This window comes from Poecilia reticulata, chromosome 19 (genome assembly GCF_904066995.2).
Source record: "Poecilia reticulata chromosome 19, P_reticulata-male-v2, whole genome shotgun sequence".
Taxonomy (NCBI): domain Eukaryota; kingdom Metazoa; phylum Chordata; class Actinopteri; order Cyprinodontiformes; family Poeciliidae; genus Poecilia; species Poecilia reticulata.
In genome coordinates this window covers 20,798,384-20,820,639 of record NC_088848.1, presented here as the reverse complement: position 1 = coordinate 20,820,639, position 22,256 = coordinate 20,798,384, and the positions used below count along the sequence as shown (strand labels likewise).

At 38.4% G+C, this 22,256-nt stretch overlaps 1 protein-coding gene across 2 annotated transcripts in view; it reads left to right on the top strand.

The window, feature by feature from the left end:
- Positions 1 to 3,677: 3,677 nt before the first annotated feature.
- The window catches only part of rab26 (RAB26, member RAS oncogene family), an 86,492-nt gene continuing 67,913 nt past the window's right edge, over positions 3,678 to 22,256 (top strand). Inside the window, exons 1-2 of one of the 2 annotated variants that reach the window (XM_008437961.3) lie at positions 3,699 to 4,264; positions 7,280 to 7,390. In XM_008437961.3, the coding sequence (XP_008436183.2) occupies positions 4,088 to 4,264; positions 7,280 to 7,390 (288 nt within the window). In that variant the 5' untranslated portion in view covers positions 3,699 to 4,087. Of the gene's footprint in view, positions 4,265 to 7,279; positions 7,391 to 22,256 lie in introns of both variants that reach the window. The other variant, XM_081601034.1, reaches the window with a different exon arrangement.

The following is a 22,256-nucleotide window of genomic DNA, read 5'->3' as shown; positions in this document are numbered from 1 at the left end:
ATGGAAAAGCCAGATGTCTTCTGGAGAAAAACTTTATGGAGAAACCTAATTTTGGACTACTTAACCTTCATGAGAAAAAGAATGAGATGGGTGTGAATACAACTGTAAAGGGGGGCTTCATGCTGAGGAATTGTTTCACTGGGGTTTAAAAAAAAGAATTGACAGTGGACATTGTTGAATACTCTTCACTCATTGTCCTCCCTCCCTTAGTTTGGTTCTTCTTAACTCTTTCTGTTGCCTTTCTTTTTACCTTCCAAAAAGGAAGGCAACAACATACATTTCTGTCCTTCCTTGCATCGTTCTCTCCTATTTCCTTGTGTCCTTCTCCTTTCCTTTATTGTGTCCTACCCCTGTTCTTCCTTTCTCCTTTGTGTCTTTCTTCCTCCCTTTCTTCCTTCGTTTCTAATAATTCCTTGTGCCACCTCCTTCCCCTTGTGGCATGCCTTGTTTCTTCTATGTACCCTCTCCCTTTCATGCCCTTATATCCTTACTTCCTTCTTTTCCTCTCCTTCCTTTATCCCCTTATTCCTTGTATCCTTTTCTCCTTTCTTGCATTCTACCCCCTTCATTCTATCCTACCTTTCTTCTACCTTTGTGTCTTTGTTCTTCCTCTCTTCCTTACATTATTTCCCACCTCCCGTCCATTAATGGCCCTTCTTTTCTTCCTTCCCTTGGATACCCCTTCCTTCTTTATACAAACATTTACCATGTATTCATAGAGATTTTATTATTTTATGGTGAATGCAAAGGCTGTGATTTCTGGAAAGTTGACTTGTCCCTGAGCTTAACAAATCATGTCTGTCCAGATAACAGATAAATGTGTCTTTTGTAAAGGTGCTCCAGCATGTTGAATAAATTCCCTGGAGAATGAAAAGCCTTTTACTGCACAGTCTATTTTCCACGACAACGTCCAGTACAATTTATTTCTCAGTATCAGCAGAGGATCCAAACCGTTTTTAGCAAAAAGAAAGAGACCTTGAGAGTTTCGGTTACGTTAACAAGCAACCATTGTAATTCCTCAGACAGTGCTGTAGAGCATTATGTGCAACAGCAAGAAAAACTGTACTGCTTGCTTTTAACATCTATTGACATAGGAGCAAACTTTTCTTTACTGCCACGAATGCCCTGGTTTTCTGTTGTTAATTTTGGCCATTTCTAAACTTTTTTGCCAATAGGACAGCACTTCATGTTCACCTTGAATATTTCACATGGATAGAACATACAGATCTTAAACTCTCTTCTCTTTGGACCTCAGGTTTTTATATAGGATGTAGACCTTGTGAACTGATATGGCTATGGAAGAAAGCTGTTTTTTGTGCCTGGTGAACACTTTCTGTGGCCATATGTTTCTGCTAAAACTCCAGATATTCATTTTTTAAAACTCAATTTTTAGTTTTCTGTCAGCAGCCATCAGACTTTTATTTAAAATGTCCTGAAATATGAAAGAGTGCCATGCACATTTTGAAGAGAAACCGGCCCACAGCGTCTTAACGTCTCCCACCATAGTGAGCCTCTTAATTTATTTTGGAACTATATAAACAAAGAAGTGTCTTGTTGTCTAACAGATTCTTAGTTAAATTGGAATTATTCATCTGAATACATCCGTCCGTTGTCCATACCCATTGGGTCACTTCAGAGCAGGTGGTCGTACCCAAAGGTCATTGAGTGGAAGATGGGGTACACCTTTGAGATGTCGCAGTGCATCACTGGGCAATAATTTGAATATGCAAACTGCCTAATTTGGGGATAACTTTGACTTATGTGACATATTGCTTCCAATAGGTTCCTTTTCATGTGCAGCAGATGCATATTAGTGGTGGTAACCTCTGATTCACTCTAAACCCATTCGAACGTTCTTTGCCAAAAGACTTGATCTTAGTTTTCCTAAAGCACACAATCTCAGAAAAGATGATCAAGTTCCACATGTTTACATTTGTGACGGAAGGTCATGAAAGGCTTTATATGCATCACCAATTAGCATGTGGGTGGTGTCTAATGATGCCCAGAAGATAGTTATGGTCCACTAGTTAGAGTTGACACATTCTGATCAACTTCAAGTATAAATAAATACATTTTAAGGGATACAACTGTGTGTTTTTCTTTTTAAATGTTATTTGAGCTACAGCTATAAATAAAATAACACATTATTCTTACCATAAAAGAGTCAAGTGAGAAAAACGAATTTATACCAAAGTTAACGGGCAGCATTCCTCGGTCCATTTGTGTGGAAGTCTGTCTTTCTTACAGCAGCAGTCATGGATGGGCGTGTGCGCTCCACCTCGTGTTTTGAAGCTCATTGGGTTTGATACATCAGTCGCACAGCAAGGGTGTTTTTAATAGCCTCGCCTCCAAATGGATCTGCATGCTGCGATCCCCGCCTCCAGACTGCAAATCAATTTCCTTGTAGCCTTTGGTTGATGTCAGGTTTTTCCTTTATGGGGACTTTGATGGTTTGCTTACAGATTGCACACTCTGTCACACCACTATCTATTCCAGGCCCCCACCAACTGTGTAGCGGGTCGCAGACATTTCTCACCGTCCACCAATTTAGTTTTGAGATATTTCCAGTTTGGTTGATGTTAAAGCAAACATGCCAAGATTAGGAAAGATTACAGAAAAGGGTCCCACTAGGAAACTGTCCTCAAAAATAGACATCAAACTGCATCAAGAGTTTTTAAAGAAAATGATGTTCTGCAGATTTTGCTTCAAAGTAGCAATAATACATACACACACTGTAGATCTCAGAAGAATGAGTCTGCCGTGCTGTGGACAGCACATCCTTTGTGCTCATGGTTACAAAAATGGCATGTGGAGCATGCATTAATGGGTTCCTAAAAGATGTGAGCCACTCACTAAAACTTGGTGACATATGTTATATTTTTATGCAGGCTGGAAGTTGGCCCAAGGCCTTTATAGACGGGCAATTTTTTTTCTCACATTTTGTCACGTTGCAGCCACATATTCCACCCCCTTTTGGTCAACACGTTCTGGTAGTGGAAGTCTTTTGGGGGTATTTCTGCACATATAGATACTAAAACCTTTACCCACTCTGCAAAATAACTCAAGCTCAGTAAATCCAGATGGAGAGTTAGACTAACCCGTTAGGTTCATTATCATCTTAAAAATTTACATTTAATTTTAGTTGCTCAAAACTGTTTGGTGTAGTGAAATTAATTAGTTTGATCATTGTGCACTGATAAATGCTTACGTTAGTTGAAAAGGTTGAAGTCATTTTTATATTCATTAGACATAAATATATAAAGGGTTTTGTTAGTTTTGATAATTATGGCTCATTGTATTTTCTACCAAATTTTTTCTTCCTCTCAACTTTCCATTGCGCTTGAATTCACAGTCGACTTCTTTTTCAATGGCTTAATGACCTACTTTCCTTGCTCTGGATTCTGCCAGACAGCTGTCAAGTCAGTAGACTTCCTCCCTGACCTTGTAGGCCTCAGCATAACATTTCTCTTTTAAAAAAGTCTTTAAATTGAAATGAAATTTTCTATTTTTCTGGAAAACTGGATTTTAGATTTCCATTAAACCTAAATAAAATAAAAAAATGAACGAGTTAAGACGTTAAGCTGAATTACGAAAATAAAGGCAAGTCTCACTGAGGTGGTTCTAATGACAGAACCACCTGCTTTGATGAGTAGGATTGATTTCGGTATTCAGAACTGCATTAATCGGTTTTCTTAAAAAGCCAACACATATTTTTGGCTCTATGTAACGTTAATGTGATTTATTAACATTAAGTTGTTGTTCTATTGTTATGATTATTTTAAGTCTAGTCTTTCGTATCGAGGCGAAAGCAACACGCTGCGAGACAGCGCGAGCGTAAACAGTCCTCAGCTTTCTCACATCCAGCTGCACGAGCGGGACAACAACAGCCGCCCCTCCTCAGAGCCAGAGCGCTGACGCTTTTCTTCTGTTTTTTTTAATTTAACGCACAGCCATGATTCTGACGCACAGGTGAACTTCTCTTCCCTCAACCGCACAGCAGCAACAACTTAACGTGGAGTAAAGTGTTCTCCCCTCTAACCAACCCGAAACTCCTCACTTGAAAAGCTTAAAAGTTGAACTCGGAGTCATGTCCAGGAAGAAGGCAGCGAAGGGCAAAGGGACCTCCAAGAGCCCAAAGGCGTCTCCGAGCAGCGGGCGGACAGCGAAGAGTCTGGCCGCAGCCAGCGCTCCGTCCTCGGCTCTGGTCTACCCGAGCAGACCGTCCATCAGCAACAGCGGCGAGTTTTACGACATCGCTTTCAAGGTAAGCAGAGCTGGCATTTTGAACGCTCGCGCAGGTGAACCTGCCAGTCAGAGAAAGCACGTGCAAGTTTTCCCAGCTGCAAATTCCACTAATTCAGCTTCACGCGGGCTGCTTTAATTCTGTAATGCTTCGTATGCCTAAAAAAGTGAACTAAAATGTACGTAAGTGAGATTTTATTAGCGATTATTTGAAACTTTCACAGTATTTTGGTAACATATGGGAGCGTATGTGTTGTACACAAAAGTAAAATACGAAGAGCTTTGAAAATGAACAAAAACAAGTTGCATTTTCGACGCATTCTATGTGGTAATTATCGGTTGCTGTCGATATTTTTGAAGAAATACGTTAAATAGTTGTTTTCACATCCTCTGAACGTCTTTTACAGTGTTGTAAACCTAAAACGGTCAGTAGTCTTTGTTTTGGATGCGGGTTGTCTATATAGTTTAATCTTTGCGTAGTGCGCCACAGTCCAGTGCAATAACCCAGAGGAGATGATGGAGACAGGTTTCTATAATTAATGAGATCAATTAACTGCAGAGCAGGATGAGGCTTTTGCTGGAGCAGGAGTCCAGCTGATAAAATATGTTTATTGCACCTACACACCCTGCAGTAGTAGAACATAATCATATATATTTGAAGTTATCATCATTAAAGCATACATATACACAAATTAGATGGAATATTTTAATGCTGTGAGTGAGGTTCATGACTGTATTTTATATTTTGACCTGAATTGAGACATTTAGCAATGCATTCTATGTTGTTTAACAAAATAAAGCAAGAAAAATAAAATGGTCAACTTTTTTTTTTTTTTTTTTTTTTTTTTTTTTTTTTGTTAAATGGAGATTTTGACCAAAGATGAGTTGACCTGGATTGTTTCTAATCCAAATGGATGTTTTCAGTCTTTAAATGCGTAAAAGAAGAACAAGCATTGTGGAAATTCATACAAAATCAAACAATCCTATGCATTTTTTTTTTTTTTTTTGCGCTAATGCACAATTGTGAGATTATTCTAAATTTGATGTATGGGGGGTTAAGTGACATTGCTATCTGCAGGTAGCAGTATTTCTTGCTACTTATTCCACAAAAACATTGTGTCAATGGAGCTCAGTGCAGCAGAGTACTTTCTTGGCAATGGACGAGCCACAAGAGGAGAGGCAAAGCACACCATTGCCTCGCCTGGCCCTGCTTCCAACTATCTGAATGAGCAAAGTCAGCAATTTTGAAAATAAAAATGTTAAAATCATTCAGGAAACAACTTTCTAGGACAGTCTAGTGGACATATTGATTGTTTTCTTGTCATTGTTGGCATTTGACTTGTCATAGTGACTCACCTGCCTCCCCTGATTGCATGTCACTGCACTAATGGAAAGCAAAATCAGAGGCTTGTGTTGAATTATGTCCAGTTCCTGAATAACTTGGATTCATTTTAATTCTTTGGAAATGTGTTATCATCACAGTGCCTTACTAAGGAAGATTTTTGTCTCTTAATTTTTTGTTTTGTTATGTTTTGCCATGATACAACCACAAACTCTTAAGGCATAAGGACTAATAATGGTGATTGATGTGGGTTTCTCCCAGAAAACCTGCCAAGCCCAGTGGTAGGAGCGCTAATGCAGTCCACCACTGCATTTTTATGTTGGAAAAATATGAAAAGTTACAAAAATATGGAGGTGCATCATAATTTGGAAAAAAAAGTGTGTGAGGCAAACGGGCAAGTGCAAGGACGACGCAATTCATTGCATCAACTACAAACTTAAAGACTGGTGAATAAGAAAAACCCTGTTTAAAAATACACAAATGACACTTAGCCTGGGGGAGGGTTAGTAAAGCCTGGTGGCCCGCCAGGCTTACATTACCCTGTGGCTCTACATAAATCACTTCATAGGCTGAGCCAGGCTTAGAAAAGCTGAATGGAAATGCAGCAGTTTTAGAATTTTGTTTGCAAAAGTTTTACACCATGTATTATTTTCCTTCCACTTCAAAATTATAAACTACTTTGTGTTGAAATCCCAGTTAATCACATCGAAGTTTGTGGACTGACATCATGACAAAATGTGGACATTTTCAAGTGTAAGGATACTTTTAGTAGACACTATGCTATAAATAATTGTAAAAGGTTTGAGGGCCAGTTTTATGCTAATGCTAATGCTCTACTGCACTCAGTCTGCAGTCTCCACATGCTTTAGACCAAGCTGTGCATAAAGGGATGTAATTACTGTTAAATGCATGCAGTTACTTCAGCAGTTCACAATAGCTTTCCAGTGTGATTTGTATGTGTTGAACATACAAATGCTCTTTATATGTAGGTTTTTTGAATTTATATTGGACTCTATAGAGCTTCCATTCAAACATTTATGTAAATGTTTCACACAAAACCACTGTCGGTTTCCTTTTTATGACAAAAACTGTGAGTTGAACAATGCCTGTTAGGTCACACTCAACAGTAAACATATTTTCTTAATCCATGCCACCATTAGTGTTTTAATAGGCAGAGTGTTTCTTTTGGTGTTTTTATTTTTTTTTACACCAAGAGAAAGATGTTTAAGCTTTCTTTTGAAAATCCGAGATGTCAGTCGTATGACACGAGGAACAACTGAGATGTGGACAGCATGTGAACAAAGTGAGATCTGGGAGCTTCATCGACCGATGATGTCGACGGTGTTACTTTTCCGATATCTGAGCAGGGTTTAATAGATGAAAAAATTAAACACTTAATAGATTAAGCGATGGATAATCAGGAACGATGGACGACAGATGGAGAACGCGGAGGTAATTAGAATTGTAAAATGCAAATGGAAGACTTAATCATAACCAGCTCTGAGGAAATGTCAATCCAATCTTCCATCACTCATGTACTGATGTGAACTCTGCCACGGACAGCCTGTCTGCATCAAAGCGACACATTTGAAACTGTTAACCATTTTAAAAAGTTGCATCTAATCACTGGAAATGAATGATTATATTTAAATTTCATCAGGTGGATAACCATATGCTGTGTTGTTTCTGCGTTAGGTGATGCTGGTGGGGGATTCAGGCGTGGGAAAGACCTGTCTGCTGGTCCGCTTTAAAGACGGAGCCTTTTTAGCCGGTAGCTTCATCTCCACCGTCGGCATCGATTTCAGGGTATGCACTCACACATGCTCACAAGAAGACATTCTGAAGGTCAATGTATTCAGAGGTAATCACCTTTGGATGCTTCTTTTACAATGCCATGAAAAACAACTAGTGGATTTTGAAGGTTTCTGCATTTTGTCATGTTACAACCACAAACATTCATGGATTCTAAGTGACAGACCAACAACTCTTGCATAAAAAAATGTCGTGGTTTTCAATTTTCTTTTACAAAGACAGATTTGAAAATTACAACAGGTTTTGCTCGACTACTGTTTTACTTTCAAGTCTTGCCACGTTGTAGTTTTTGCTGTATGCTGGCAGGTTAATCTCTACCTCGGTCTCAATCGTTTTGCAGCTTCTGACAGGTTTTTTCTGGGACTGGCCTTATTTGACTCTGCTGGCCTTATTATAGACTCCAACCAGCTTCCCTGTTGATGCATTCCCACAGTGTTATGCTACTACTCCCGTGTTTCACTGTGGAGACGGTGTGATATGCTACAGTAGTTTTCTGTCACACATTGCAAGTTCAGTTTTTTTGTTCAGTTCTTCTAATTTTATCCCCGCATCAAAAACATACCTGGAGTGTTGCTTTGATTCTTCCATGCATATTTTGAGGAATCCTTCAGCTTCCTGTGGCAACCATTCAGCTTTGCTAAAAGCCTGGGTGGACATGGCTCTGCCTTCAAGAGCTGCAATTTCGAAGCCACTCCCTCACTCAACTCCTTCAGACTAGCAGAAGCAATTGGCAAACATCTGGTGGAACTGCACATCTGCTGAGTTCTTCATACGAGCTGTCGGTTCAACGCTGGTTAAAAAAATAAATAAATAAATAAGTTAAAGGGTTAATAGAGGAGCAATGTTGTGATGACTTTCTGAAGGCAGAGCTTCAGAAAAATTTGAACTCTGCCACGGCCAGAAGGCGGAGCTTCAGAAAGAGGAGTTTTTAAAGAGACAGAGGCCTAATTTCAAGGCGTTAAATTAGGAAATTTAATTTCTCTCTGTCATATTTGATATACATAGCCTTTTTACAACAACCAAAGTTAACAGTTAGTTGATTATTTTACAAAGTGGCACTACATGTGTGGAAAACCCACAATACTGTCTCTTTAAATGTAAAATGTAAAAATAAAAGCTTGGATTGATCTGATTTTCCTTTTTTGTCACATGAAAATAAGAACTTGAACAAGACAGAATATGAACATCAAAGCATATGACTTCTGCTTCATGAATCCCTCTGTGTGTTAAATATTTCAACTGTATTATGACTGAAATTCCCTTTCCTCTAAGGTGTCTCAGATGAATATTATAATGACATCATCAGAACTATTTTCCACAATAATTACCTACCTTCAGGAAAGAACGTAACCTTAAATCAAGAATCCCTTTTCCTAACCTCATTAGTAGTTTTCCCTTGAACCAGATATTTTCCACACCCAACAACACGTTTGACCTGAATGAAGCAAACATATCAACAATAGTTTAAAAAGACTCTGTCTATTGATGGGTGAATGGATTGTTATTTGTTTTACTGCTGGTGGCAAACCAAAGTACTGTCTACAGTGCCTTGAGGGACAATTACATAGAGGTGTCACTACGGCAATAAAAAACCAGTCACCCATTAATTGTGGCTGCTGAGGACTAGGAGAGGTGACCGGTCTCTTGTCTTTTACTGCCTTGCTGCTCCCTGAAGCAGGATGCCCACAGAATCTGGCACAGCGCTTTAGCGAAACCCACCCCACCACCACCACCACCACCCAGGAGGTTTCTGAGCCCCGATTCACTGACGCTGTCGAGCAGAGCTGCTTGTAGGGGAACAAATGCAGTAGAAAGATACTCAAATCAGGTCAATAAACTCAGAACTGAAAGGTGGGATTCAGCAGAGCAGCAGGATATATATGACTGCTTCAGGATATGTAATAATTGACATGTATACACACACTAGTTTGGTTAATCACAACTAAAGGTAAGGTTCTGGCATCTCTATTAACGTCATCTTATAGCAGTATTTTATTAGAACATTGTTTTGTCTCAATATGTCAGGGAGACTGATTACCCAAGTGTAGTTTTGTGTTTGTGTTCACAACATTGATCGCTTCCCATTTTAGATCCAAACTCCTCTAAATATATCCTTTTTCATCTGCAGTATTTGAAACTTCTTTGATTCTTAGTTTTTTTGTTGTTGTTTGAGTCGCTACACTCCCACTCACTCGCTGTAACCGAGTCAGCCTCCGTTGCTACGGCTGCGTACCAGTTCTCTCTGCCCAACGAGTTCAGCTGAACAAAAATGGAGTTTGCTTTCGCACACGGTGATCCTCGGATAACTGAGACAAGAAATGCTTCGGGTAGAACAATTAGTCCTGACTGAGATTTCCTGTTGACTGGCAAAAAAATATAGAAGATTTTAAAGCTGTGGCCTAAAAGCAGGTCACTGCATAACAACCCAGTGGCAGATATTATGCAAAGAGGAAAGGTTGAAGGTTCCTTTCTCCCTGTCCTCCAACCTAACGAAAGGATGTAGCAGTAGGGGGTGCTGTATCAGAAAACAAAATGTATTGAGTTAGAGGGTCCTATGCTACTGGTGACTTGGTTTAAAAACTATGCAGCCTATTTCTTTCAACACCAAAAAACATGCAAACATTTCTCACACAAAGAACAGAACATTCAGTTTGTTACAGGCATGATGTTTATCTTGCAATTATTAACAAGTGATCCCTGTGGTAGATTAGTTACTGCTGCTATTGGCTAATCTGCCATAGTGGTAGATTAGCTGCCACCTAATTTAAACACCTGCCGTACTGATGATCTGCCAGAGACTTGGTGTTTGGGTCGCCTTTTTTTTTGTTTTATCTGAACTGGAATGCCAAATTCTGCAGCACTTTACATGTTAAGGTTGTCAAAGTCAAGCTAGCATAACTGACCTACTTCCTTCTTCCTCACTAATTATTTTTTAATTGAAACTTTTTCCTGATCCGGTTATCTAGTTGTCGTAGTGCCGATAATTAGTAGCAAAGCACTCTGTCCCTTTTTCTTTTTCATACCAGGCGTACATTTAAGATTTCACTTGTTGGGTTGAGAACTTGAACTTGACAGCTAAAACCAGTGGCTGTCATCATCAGTGAGCAGCTTTTTTTGTCATCCAGCAAAGAGCTGAGGGGCCGGTGGCAGGATCTAGAGCTAGTGACATTATGCTGCAATGTGTCTATAACCACTTGCATGAGATGTATTCATATTTCATCCACAACACTAACGCTCATCATCAGCCGTCAGTGGAGACGTTGGTGTTTTATTCACCCAAAACCTTTAAAGTTTCCATCACTTTGCGGCTGATTTCATTATCAGCAGACTGAATGTTCAAGGAAAGTACTGCCAGGGCTGCTTTTTTCAAAGAGCCTTCTAATTCTTGTCAGGCCCACATTCGTACATGTAGACGAAGTAATTATAGTGTGTGACGTGTTTTGTAAGGACTTTTTCTCCAATATGTGACAGATTGAATGCGGTTTTTAAAACTACTTTGTTTCGACTTTAAAATCACACTGAACATTTAAATAGTTCTTCCATCATGACTGCTCTAAATCTTTCCTGAGCCATTTTGTGTGTTTTCAGATCATTGCATTGTCATAATATAGTTTATTGGTATCAATGGCAATAAGTAAAAATACAGAACATTTGAAATGTAACTGGAACCATTCACCTAAATAACTGTGATAGCTTAAACATGAACCCAACCAGTGACTGTAGCTCCCAAAGTTGATTTGTTTTTCAAAGTTTTAACTTTCAACTAAAATCTGTGACACCAGACTTTAACCTTGAGAAGCTTTAAATGCAGATTCAGGGTTTAGCCAATTCCAAATCTTCCTCCAGAAAATATTTCTTCAATTTCAGTTTTTTTTTTCTTCATATTTTAGATGAACCAAGTAAATACTAAGTGCAGTCTTGAAATGATAATTTCATTAATAAAAAAAAATAAAAAAATAATGTTGAAACTTCCAGGGGCGCCATGTTTACAGACTCTGTTTCCTGTTGTTCAGACATATCAGTGATGGCAACACAGTGTGATTATTGGCAATCACAGTTGAGTACACCAAACTCCAGGCTGCATCAGACATCCCTCTGGTAAAGTCATCCAGTGTGCCTGCTGCTGTAAATAACATCTGATCTGTGTCTTCTGTCACCAGCCATGGCTGCTGCTTCTCCCTCTTTCCATCATTCAGCTCTAATAATTATCACATTAAAACACACACCTTGCTGTCTGCTCATATTCACCCTGACAGCTCTGCTGGATGTTTCTGATGCAACCCTGCTGAAGCAACAAGTCTCCCAACGGTGTGTGGTGTGAGAGAGTTGTTGTCATATCAATCTGTCACAGTGTGATGTGTTCATGGCCGGTCCGATTTTTGAAACTGCTCTAGTCTAATTTTTATGCTTTGTACTCAGAGTGACGTCATCCATTACAATAAGCATTTGTATAATCATCCTATTTGTATATTTCCTGGGTTAGAGCTATCAAATAAATTTGTAATTTAGTACTTAAAAAAAAAAAAAAGAAACGTTTTGAGTCAATTCAGCTCTGCTTTTTTGTACCGGACGAGTATCTGTCAATACTAAACCTCAGATATCTGTATCAGAAGTGAAAAAAGTGGATCGTTGCATCCCTACTTTATTCTTTTGATGTGTTCAATTTCAGTGATTTACATATTCTAAGAGTTTTGCAGTGATCAGTGTTTGCTGTGGCAAGTGGAGCTGAGCCAAAAAAGGTTTGTTATGCACATTTAAATTGCAGTTTAACAAGGCAGGCAATTAGTTTAAATAGACTATTATAGCTTTTATTTTAAGCTGAATAGGTATAATAGCACTTTGCAATCTGATGGTTTAATAACCTATGTAACAGTCAGAAAAGCAATCAATATTTGTTATTGAGCTCATATGTCTATTAATTCAAAATGTAGCAACAAAAAGGGCTTTTTGAATTGAAAATGTTGCTTATTTTGTGAATATACAGTCTTTAAATTGTGGTTAATTAATTACAGACCCTGCAATTAACTCAAATAAAATTTTTAATGGAGTCTCAGCACAAATATTAATTTCAAATGAGATGTTGCTCAACTAGGTGTGAGAAGGCAGTCCAGGTTAAATGAAACTCTGTTTCCAAATCCAGCATCGTACGGTGGCATTTAAATATCATGTAAATTCCAAAAGAACAATGTTTTATCTAGAGTGAAATAAAGAGCTTTTCTCATCTTTTGGAGATGTATTCCAGTCTTTGTGCCCATCAGGCACTAAAGTGTAGTAAAGTACTGCTCTTTTGTTAATATATGCAGTTAATGCAGGAGTCGGAGTTAAAAAGCAACACTTTCCAGCACCGTCAGGGATGTGCTCCGGTGACCTTTGCGATAATGAGGTGAAGGTGTCAGAAACCTAGAAGCAGAGGGAAAGTTTTTCTGGAAAAGAGGGTGGACTTGCGCCAACCTTCTGTGCTGTTTATATTTTTCCTGACAGAAAGAGATGACGCACCAGACATCAAACTTCAAACGCCGCCCTCACTCCCTATTGTTTTCTGTCTTTCCCAGCGAGGCCTCAGTTAGAATTGCTGATGAGTTTCATCCATTTCCACACTGGAAGAAGTTTTATTTTTACTAACACCCCTTCACCTCTGAGGCTTACATATAAATATGTGCATCTAATTTTTTCCGCCCCTTATCTCCATAAACTTTTTTTTTTTTTAGGTAGAGTTCTGTCATCTCGAGTTCAATTATACATACATTCTAACAATCCCTCTTAGTGAGCATGCGTGTGGCGACAGTGGAGAGGAAAACCTCTCCTTTAACAGGAAGGAAACTCCAGCAGAATCAAGATCTGGCTCAGAGCAACATTACACAAACTTGTGTGCTGCTCCTTCATACACAAACAGTTGTTACTTTGACCTTTTTGCTTAGTTCAGTTATAACTGGAACCAACAGCTAAATGGTTCAATAGTTGTATCTTTGTTGCATGTGCAAGTGTAAATGTTTTGGGGGTTTTTTTTGTGCTTCTTTTCAGCTTAAAAAGTTGAAATATCCTTTAATCCTTTGCTGTCTTTTTCCTTATAAGGACAATATAATTTATACGGTTTTATTTAAAAGCATTTAAAAACACCATTGACTAATGTGTTGTACACTAAAACAAAACATCAAAACAAAACAACAATCAAGAGTTACAACTTGTTCGCTCAATAAACCACATACCAATTTACTACTAAAATGCTCTTGTGCATAGCAGTAGAGACATAGTTTGATATCACTTTTTTTTTTGATTGGAAAGTGGTTGGATATGGAAAAACAGTCTAAAGTAGAGCGAAACTTTATCTTGAACTTTTTAACTCGTCAGCTTACATGGGATACAGAGAAACTAGTTTTTTGACGATTCATCTCAGATGACTTAATTATGACACTCAAGACATTTAAATTCTCAACGGAAAAGAAAGAGTTGATCAGCAAACATAAAAAAATGTCTTTAAAGTGACATTTCTTCTGTTCATTGCATCATGTGGCTGTCTGGTCTCATTCATGACCTCTTCAAGGCGACACTACTGCTGGTTTAATGCAACAGCTTCTGATCACTGAACTCCGTTTCTTTGGATTCTTCCAGGAGAATCAGCTTAATTCTTCCTACCCCAACTCCTGCATACTGATGGTCTGGACTGCTGCCAAAACTAAGAGCCATTCTTTTGCTCTTTTTCATCGTTGCTGTATCTTTTAGTCGAGCAGTGACCTGAAGCTTGCAGCCTGCTGATGCTTGTTCTGGTCCATGCTGTGTTTTTCTGTGCATTTGGTTTTAAGGAAGTGATGAACCAAACCGGCAATTAATTATCACAATTACTTTGTCCTTAATGAACCCTGTCAGTTATCTGTGCTAGATAATGCTGGAACTAATAAATAATATGGCAGTTGAGTAATTTTTTGATTAAATAATCAGATAAATGCAGATTTTCTTACATTTTCCTGAAATGTCCCCGCTTGTCATTTACAGTCTGATTGGGAACATTATTTCAGTTTATGCAATTAGGTTTTTAGATGCATTGTAAAAACATTAAATGTAGTTTGTTACATTGTTTCAATGGTTTTATTAATGGGTATTTATTGGCAATAAAATCTTTTTGCATTGATCTTGGTAAATATCAATACAGAAAGAACGGAGAAAGAATAAACTGAACCTTGATGATCTTTTTACTTTTCTTAACTAATTTTTTTTTTTTTTTACACTAAAACAGTTGCAAATGAGCTCCTCCCAGATATGTTAAACTGCAACTATAAAACTCCATCATAACTTTACAGGAATATTTCAGCGTGGTTTTATGCGAATTACTCTCCTAAGGTTTTTGAAAATCTTTCCATAAAGTCGCTTGGAGGCAGACTGTTCCACCGTTTTAGCTTTTTATGCTAACGTCTGGACTCGGCTTTGCTCAGGATGATTGAGAATCATCCATCTGCTTGTGGCTCCAACAGCTCCTAGATCATGTCAGTAAAACCTTTTAGGCTCTTCCACAGTGAAGGCATCACCAGCTTTGCATTTTAGGCTGTGCTCAGATGCCAGCTTTAATTAAAAAAAAAAAATGTGGCTGCTTTCATTTTGCTATGACAGATCCTCGTACCGCCAATAGATGGGTTATCTGTCAAATAAGCAGGAAGCTCATATCATAGGCTCTCATCATAAAACTTTTTTCTCTCTCCCTCTATCTTTCTCCAACAAGTTTAGTTTTATTGTTGGTTTTAGCTCAAGAATAATTGCAGCTTTTCAGCTCAAATGGAGCCATTATCCAACTATTCAGTGTTCCTCTTTTGCTGTGAAAGAACAGACTGGACTTACTGCAGATGCTACATTTTAGTTTGTCATATTTCTGGGGAGGCCACAAAAACTGTCTTGATTTAATTGCTCATAACTTTTCTGCATCGAGTAATTTGTCTCGTCATGCAATAAATTAGAACATGGGTTCCCCTGAGTGTCGTCTCTCAGATAAAGTCAAATTTATTGGTAAGAGACATTTTAGTAACAAGATAGATTAAAGTGCTTAACCCCTAAAAACGTCATTGGTTATGAAATGATCAATAAGCATTATATTTTGTCACATTAGAAGTAATTTTTTTAAATAATCTTTTTCACTAAGCCCACATTTAATATTCCAGTCTTAAATGTCATGTTTTCATAAGCTGTAAGCAGGAAATCATCATAATTAACAGAAATAGACTTGGCGTTCACAGTGTTCACAATGAAGCAGAGTTTAACTTGAACTCTGCTTAAGTTAATCATCGTCCAAAAAACTGGACAACTGTTTGTGTCAACATATAATAAATTATTGTAGCTGTCATGGTACACCTCATCTTATATATTCCTTTGGAATATATAAGGTTGGATTATTTTCTGTGGTGTTTTTTTTTTTTCCTATTTATTTTTAACAGAGGGCTCCCAATAGACATCAGATAAAATGCTTTGAAAATTCACTCAAAAACTGTACATTTTACAGTTTTATACAAAAGAGGCTGTGAATTCCTTCTCTTCTCATTCTCATCATCCTGAGCTTCTGAAGCAGTTTGGCTTCTGTCTCTAGCGGTTACTCAGCAGCTGTTTTCAGAGTGAAATGTTGCTGGGAACATTAAGCATGAGATTACAGTAAGCTGTCTTTCCTAAGAGCGTAAGGCAGCGTGTTCATGGGAAACGTGTTCATTTGAGAGCTGGCGGTAGAACAGAAACAGAGGAACATGCTGGATCTCCTGACTGTGATCTCTGTAATTAAATGAGTAAATTAGATTGTTGTTTACTGGCATACTGAGGAGCACATCGCCTTCCAAAAGTATTCATGCACCTTAATCTTGCATTTTGTCACGCTGAAACCATTTTATTTGGATGTTGAGCACAAGCACAAAGAGTGCATAATTGTGAGTTGGAAGAAAAAACATTTTTTAAAGTAATCTGAAAAGTATAGGGTGCTCATGTGCTGACCTCTGCTTTTAGGGATTCACAATTTACTGCGAATGCATCACCATTGCAATATCGTGTGTACAAAGGATAGTTTGGAGCAGAATATTTGTTGGCAAATGTATTCAATGTGTTTTGAACCTGCGTTTTTCATGCTAATATAACATTCAGCCAGAGAGTCTTATGGGAACTGATGTTCACACTGGAGATTATAAATAATGCCCAAAATGCTGAATGTCGCACAGTGACGGAAACACAGATGAGGAGGAAAGAACAAAGTAGGCATGTATGACAACTGAATTTGTAACCACAACATCTATCATAATTAAAGATTTTCTAATCTCTTGCTGCCCTAATAAGAATAATTTTCAAAAACGGATAAAGAAAAATGATACTTGAAAAATTCACAAAAAATGCAGGTTAACTGTCAACAAGATGGCAGAAGATGAGCATAACTTCAGGTCGTTTGTGGATAATTCCTGTTTTTTTTTCATATTGTTATATATATCACAGGGTTAAAAAAAACTGCAATTTAAATTTCTTTCAGTATCACACCACCCCATTTACTCTAATGCTCCTAAATACATTAAGTAAATATAATCCACTTGAGTATAATTTTCTCAGTACAAATTCAGCTGTTGTGTGGGGAGCTGAGATGTTTGTTAAAGAAAATTGGTTAAAAAGTCGACTTAAAGAAGAAGTTGTCAAGATTATATATTTTAAAGTTACTTTGAAGATCGCAGAAAGCTGTATGTAAAAATCCAGGTGAGACAAAATGGAGCGTATTGATTTGCATTCAAAACAAAAAGTCTGCAGCCCATCACCGTAAACACACCGTTCCTATGGTGAAATGAAAAGTGTTGCAGAGATCACAGATTTTGTTTGAAATGTGCCTGTGTTCAAAATATAACATTTTATTAGGGTAATTCATCTCCCGACTTTCATGTCCAAACAGAATCCACCAATACCAACCGAGTCTGTGATGTTTGCTGCGTTATCAAGAAAAACCTGAAGCTGATTTTACTACTCTGTCTTGGGGAAAAGTGAAGACAAATTATCCCAACTTCTGTCTAAGCTACCCTGCATTAATTTATTCCTGGTGTGTGACGGGGCTGAAGTCAGTCTACTCCTTACAAACCTGTCACAAACACACACACACAGTCCAGCCTGCTTGTCTGCTCCGTTTTACCTTTTTCCTTTTTGCATCACATGACTCCTCAAGTACTTGTTGTACTCCCAGGAGACCGTTGTTATGGGCGAGTAACCATGACAACGTAGCAACTGTGTGGTGACTGCTTCTATCAAATTCTGCCCGTTTAGCAAGGCAGATGGCTCTCGGGCTTGTTTTGCCTCAGGTTTGCCTGAGGTGGAGATATCGGCTGTTTGGACGTCTCCGTACCCGCTGAGTAACCGTGACAACATCTGGACACGGTGGCAGATTTTCAGATGGGTCTGTCACGCACCGTTTTGATTCTTGCCACGCTGGATGATGAAAAAGCTTTACCTCACACTCACAGTTGACTTGTGTTCTCTGAGAGCTGGAAGCCGTCCAAGTCAATCAGAGTGGTTCAGTGAAGGCTGCTGAACGGCTCCACTGGAGTGAGACGAGGTTAAAGTGTTGATCTGCTCCCCACGCAAGGCTTCACATGGAGAATTGATTTCTTCCAGTGAGAAACAAATTATTTTCTGCTCGCAGCAGAACAGGAATGGTTGATTGTATCTGAACTGCTCATGAAAACACAACGCATGTTTCTGGCGTCGTCGGTGGGATTTTATTGGAAATGTTTAAATTTTCAACAAAATTTGAAATCTGGTCTCAAAAAAAAAAAAAGAAGTTGAAATCAGTTTAGTCAGAAATCTGATAGTCAAATCAGAAATTTTCTCTTTACGTTAGCCATCTGTATGTAAAGATTTTTCCACTTATCGACCACTTGCAAAAATATATAAATGTCCACCAAAGTTTCCACATACTCCACTAGCTGGGACTAATCAAGCCACTTCTACTTTTGTTTGAGGGACTTAACCTTTCTATCGGCAAATCTGCACATACAGTGGGGCAAAAAAGTATTTAGTCAGCCACCAATTGTGCAAGTTCTCCCACTTAAAAAGATGATAGAGGCCTGTAATTTTCATCATAGATGTACCTCAACTATGAGAGACAAAAGGAAAAAAAAAATCCAGAAAATCACATTTTCTGATTTTTAAAGAATTTATTTGCAAAATATGGTGGAAAATAAGTATTTGGTCAATAACAAAAGTTCATCTCAATACTTTGCTATATACCCTTTGTTGGCAATGACAGAGATCAAACGTTTTCTGTAAGTCTTCACAAGGTTCTCACACACTGTTGCTGGTATTTTGGCCCATTCCTCCATTCAGATCTTCTCTAGAGCTGTGATGTTCTGGGGCTGTCGCTGGACAACACGGACTTTCAACTCCCTCCACAGATTTTCTATGGGGTTGACATTTGGAGACTGGCTAGGCCACTCCAGGACCTTGAAATGCTTCTTACGAAGCCACTCCTTCGTTACCCGGGTGGTGTGTTTGGGATCATCGTTCTGCTGAAAGACCCAGCCACGTTTCACCTTCAATACCCTTGTTGATGGAAGGAGATTTTCACTCAAAATGTGACGATACATGGCCCCATTCATTCTTTCCTTTACACGGATCAGTCGTCCTGGTCCCTTGGCAGAAAAACAGCCCTAAAGCATGATGTTTCCACCCCCATGCTTCACAGTAGGCATGGTGTTCTTTGGATGCAACTCAGCATTAATTCTCCTCCAAACACGACGAGTAGAGTTTTGACCAAAAAGTTCTACTTTGGTTTCATCTGACCATATGATCTCCCAGTCATCTTCTGGATCATCCAAATGCTCTCTAGCAAACTTGAGACGGGCCTTGACATGTACTGGCTTAAGCAGGGGGACACGTCTGGCACTGCAGGTTTGAGTCCCTGGCGGCGTAGTGTGTTACTGATGGTAGCCTTTGTTACTTTGGTCCCAGCTCTCTGCAGGTCATTCACTAGGTTCCCCCATGTGGTTCTGGATTTTTGCTCACCGTTCTTGTGATCATTTTGACCCCACGGGGTGTGATCTTGCATGGAGCCCCAGATCGAGGGAGATTATCAGTGGTCTTGTATGTGTTCCATTTTCTAATAATTGATCCCACAGTTGATTTCTTTACACCAAGCTGTTTACCTATTGCAGATTCAGTATTCCCAGCTAGGTGCAGGTTTATAATTTTGTTTCGGGTGTCCTTTGACAGCTCTCTAGTTTTGGCCATTGTGGAGTTTAGAGTGTGACTGTTTGAGGTTGTGGAGAGGTGTGTTTTATACTGATAACGAGTTCAAATAGGTGCCATTAATACAGGTAACAAGTGGAGGACAGAGGAGCCTCTTACAGAATCAATCAATCAAAATTTATTTGTATAGCACATTTCAGCAGCAAGGCATTTCAAAGTGCTTTACATAATTAAAATAAAAAACAGAAATAATCAGTGAGAAAGAGAGAGATTTAAAAAAACAAAATAAAAATAAAAACAAAAACAAAAACAAAAAAACATTACATCATTAAAACGTCGAAAAGAAAGAAGAGGAAATTAAAAAGAAGTTACACGGCTGTGAGAGCCTGAAATCTTGCTTGTTTGTAGCTGACCAAATACTTATTTTCCTCCATATATTGCCAATAAATTCTTTAAAAATCAGAAAATTTAATTTTCTGGATTTTTTTTTCTCCTTTTGTCTCATAGTTGAGGTATATATCTATGATGAAAATTACAGGCCTCTCTCATCTTTTTAAGTGGGAGAACTTGCACAATTGGTGGCTGACTAAATACTTTTTTGCCCCACTGTAGTCTGAGGGACGGCATTTCACATTTGATTTTTGTCACTCCATCATTTATAATTAGAAATGTTGTAGGAAGGAGGTCAAGTTAAATCAAAGGAACAGGTCTCCCTTGAAACACAATGCTGAATCATTCAGTTTGCTGTCGCTCACACAGGATGTTAAATGTGTTTATCTGATTAATTATTTTATGTGGGTGAATGAATTTTTAGTTGGCTGGAAAGAGTCGTTTGTTAGCAAACTGCCTCATCATGTGCGAGGAAAAGATTTGTCTCTGATGTATCGCAGTTGTGAGAAATCACAACACAGCTGTTAAAACTTCTGCTCCCTCCATATGGAGCGCCGCCTCATCTTTATTTTTCACATGACTGCAACTTCACACAGGGTGAATATTCGCTTTGATCAGTTTCTTCCAAGGAAATCTTTTTAGCAAAATATTATCACAGAAAAATTCTGGGATATTTTTGCTATTTTTTAAATTATTATTTCTATTTTGGTCTGGCCTGATTACAGCTTTTTATTTATAACACAATAGTTTGTTAATTTAAAAAGATCAGCCTAGTGCAAAAGCAAAGAAATCCCAGGCTGCGTAGGGAACGCGTATTTTCACCATATTTTAACTCCAAGCACACATTTCACACTAATTCAATAGAATCTACAGTCTAGGTTCAAATCCAGGTTAAATCCAGACCGTCTGACTTTCTTTTAACCATGAGATGAAGTGAGAAGTCAGTTCAGCCAACTCAGCCAGGAAATCTTCATATAGTCTTATATTCAAGACATGCAGGACAGGATTCTGGCTACCAAACGTCACATAATTGACTTTTAAGAGCTGAATGTTGTAGGTCATTTCATGCTTTTTACACGGGTAAAATTTCAAAGGTATAGATAAGATTATTTAAGAAGTATTCAAATGTACAAAAAGATGCCATCAAGCATTTAATTTAGCTTTATCCATTGTTAGATGAAGGATAATAATGCTGCAGCTGCTTGTCTTTCACCACATTAGAGGATCTGAGCTAATCAGATTTTTCTTGTTCTTTTTTTTATGTCAAATCACTCTATAGGTTATAGGTTATTATGTAATTGTGTGCTAGTGAATCCAGCTAGCTCTATGCATTCAAATCAGATTAATAGTTTTTGTAATACTTGCCATCACTTTCTTGTGCCACTAAGGGTGATATCTACATTTTGTTTCAGGTAAAATATTCTTCTTCTTTTTGTTGTTTTTGGCTTAAAACTTTAAAATAAATGGTACATGTATGCAATCCATCACTCTTATTGTTGTAACACAGTTTTTAAATAACAGTTAATTAACTATGAGGCATGTCAACAATTCACACACAGCTCATTAATTAAGCTAATCAACCAAACCATGGTTTAGTTTTTTTTTTTTTTTTTTTTGGACTGTGAAAGGAGGCTGAAGCCCACGGAGAAATCCCATCCATCACCAGGAGAACATGCCACCTTCATGCAGAAAACCATGGCTGGGCATAGAAACCAGGTTTTTCTTGCTGCTTTTGATCTACATCTTTTTTCAGATTTTTGTCAGTAATGTGAAATAGTAACTGTTTCCATCAACACTTTTTTTTTTCTTATTTTATTTTTTTTATTTGGAGCTGCCAAATTCAAAATTCCTCCATCCATCCATTTTCTTACACCCTTGTCCCTTAGTGAGGTCAGGAGGGTTGCTGGTGCCTATCTCCAGCTAACGTTCCGGGCGAGAGGCGAGGTCACCCTGGACAGGTCGCCAGTCTGTCGCAGGGCAACACAGAGACACACTGAACACACAACCATGCACACACACACTCACACCAAGGGGCAATTTAGACAGACCAATAAACCTAACAGTCATGTTTTTGGACTGTGGGAGGAAACTGGAGTACCCAGAGAGAACTCACGCATGCACAGGGAGAACATGCAAACTCCATGCAGAAAGACCGGGGCCGGGAATTGAACCCAGAACCTTCTTGCTGCAAGGCAACAGCTTTACCAACTGTGCCACTGTGCAGCCCCCAAATTCAAAATAATTTACTAATTTTTACAACAAAGTCAGATGATCGCTTGAGGTGTTGGGGAGGAGG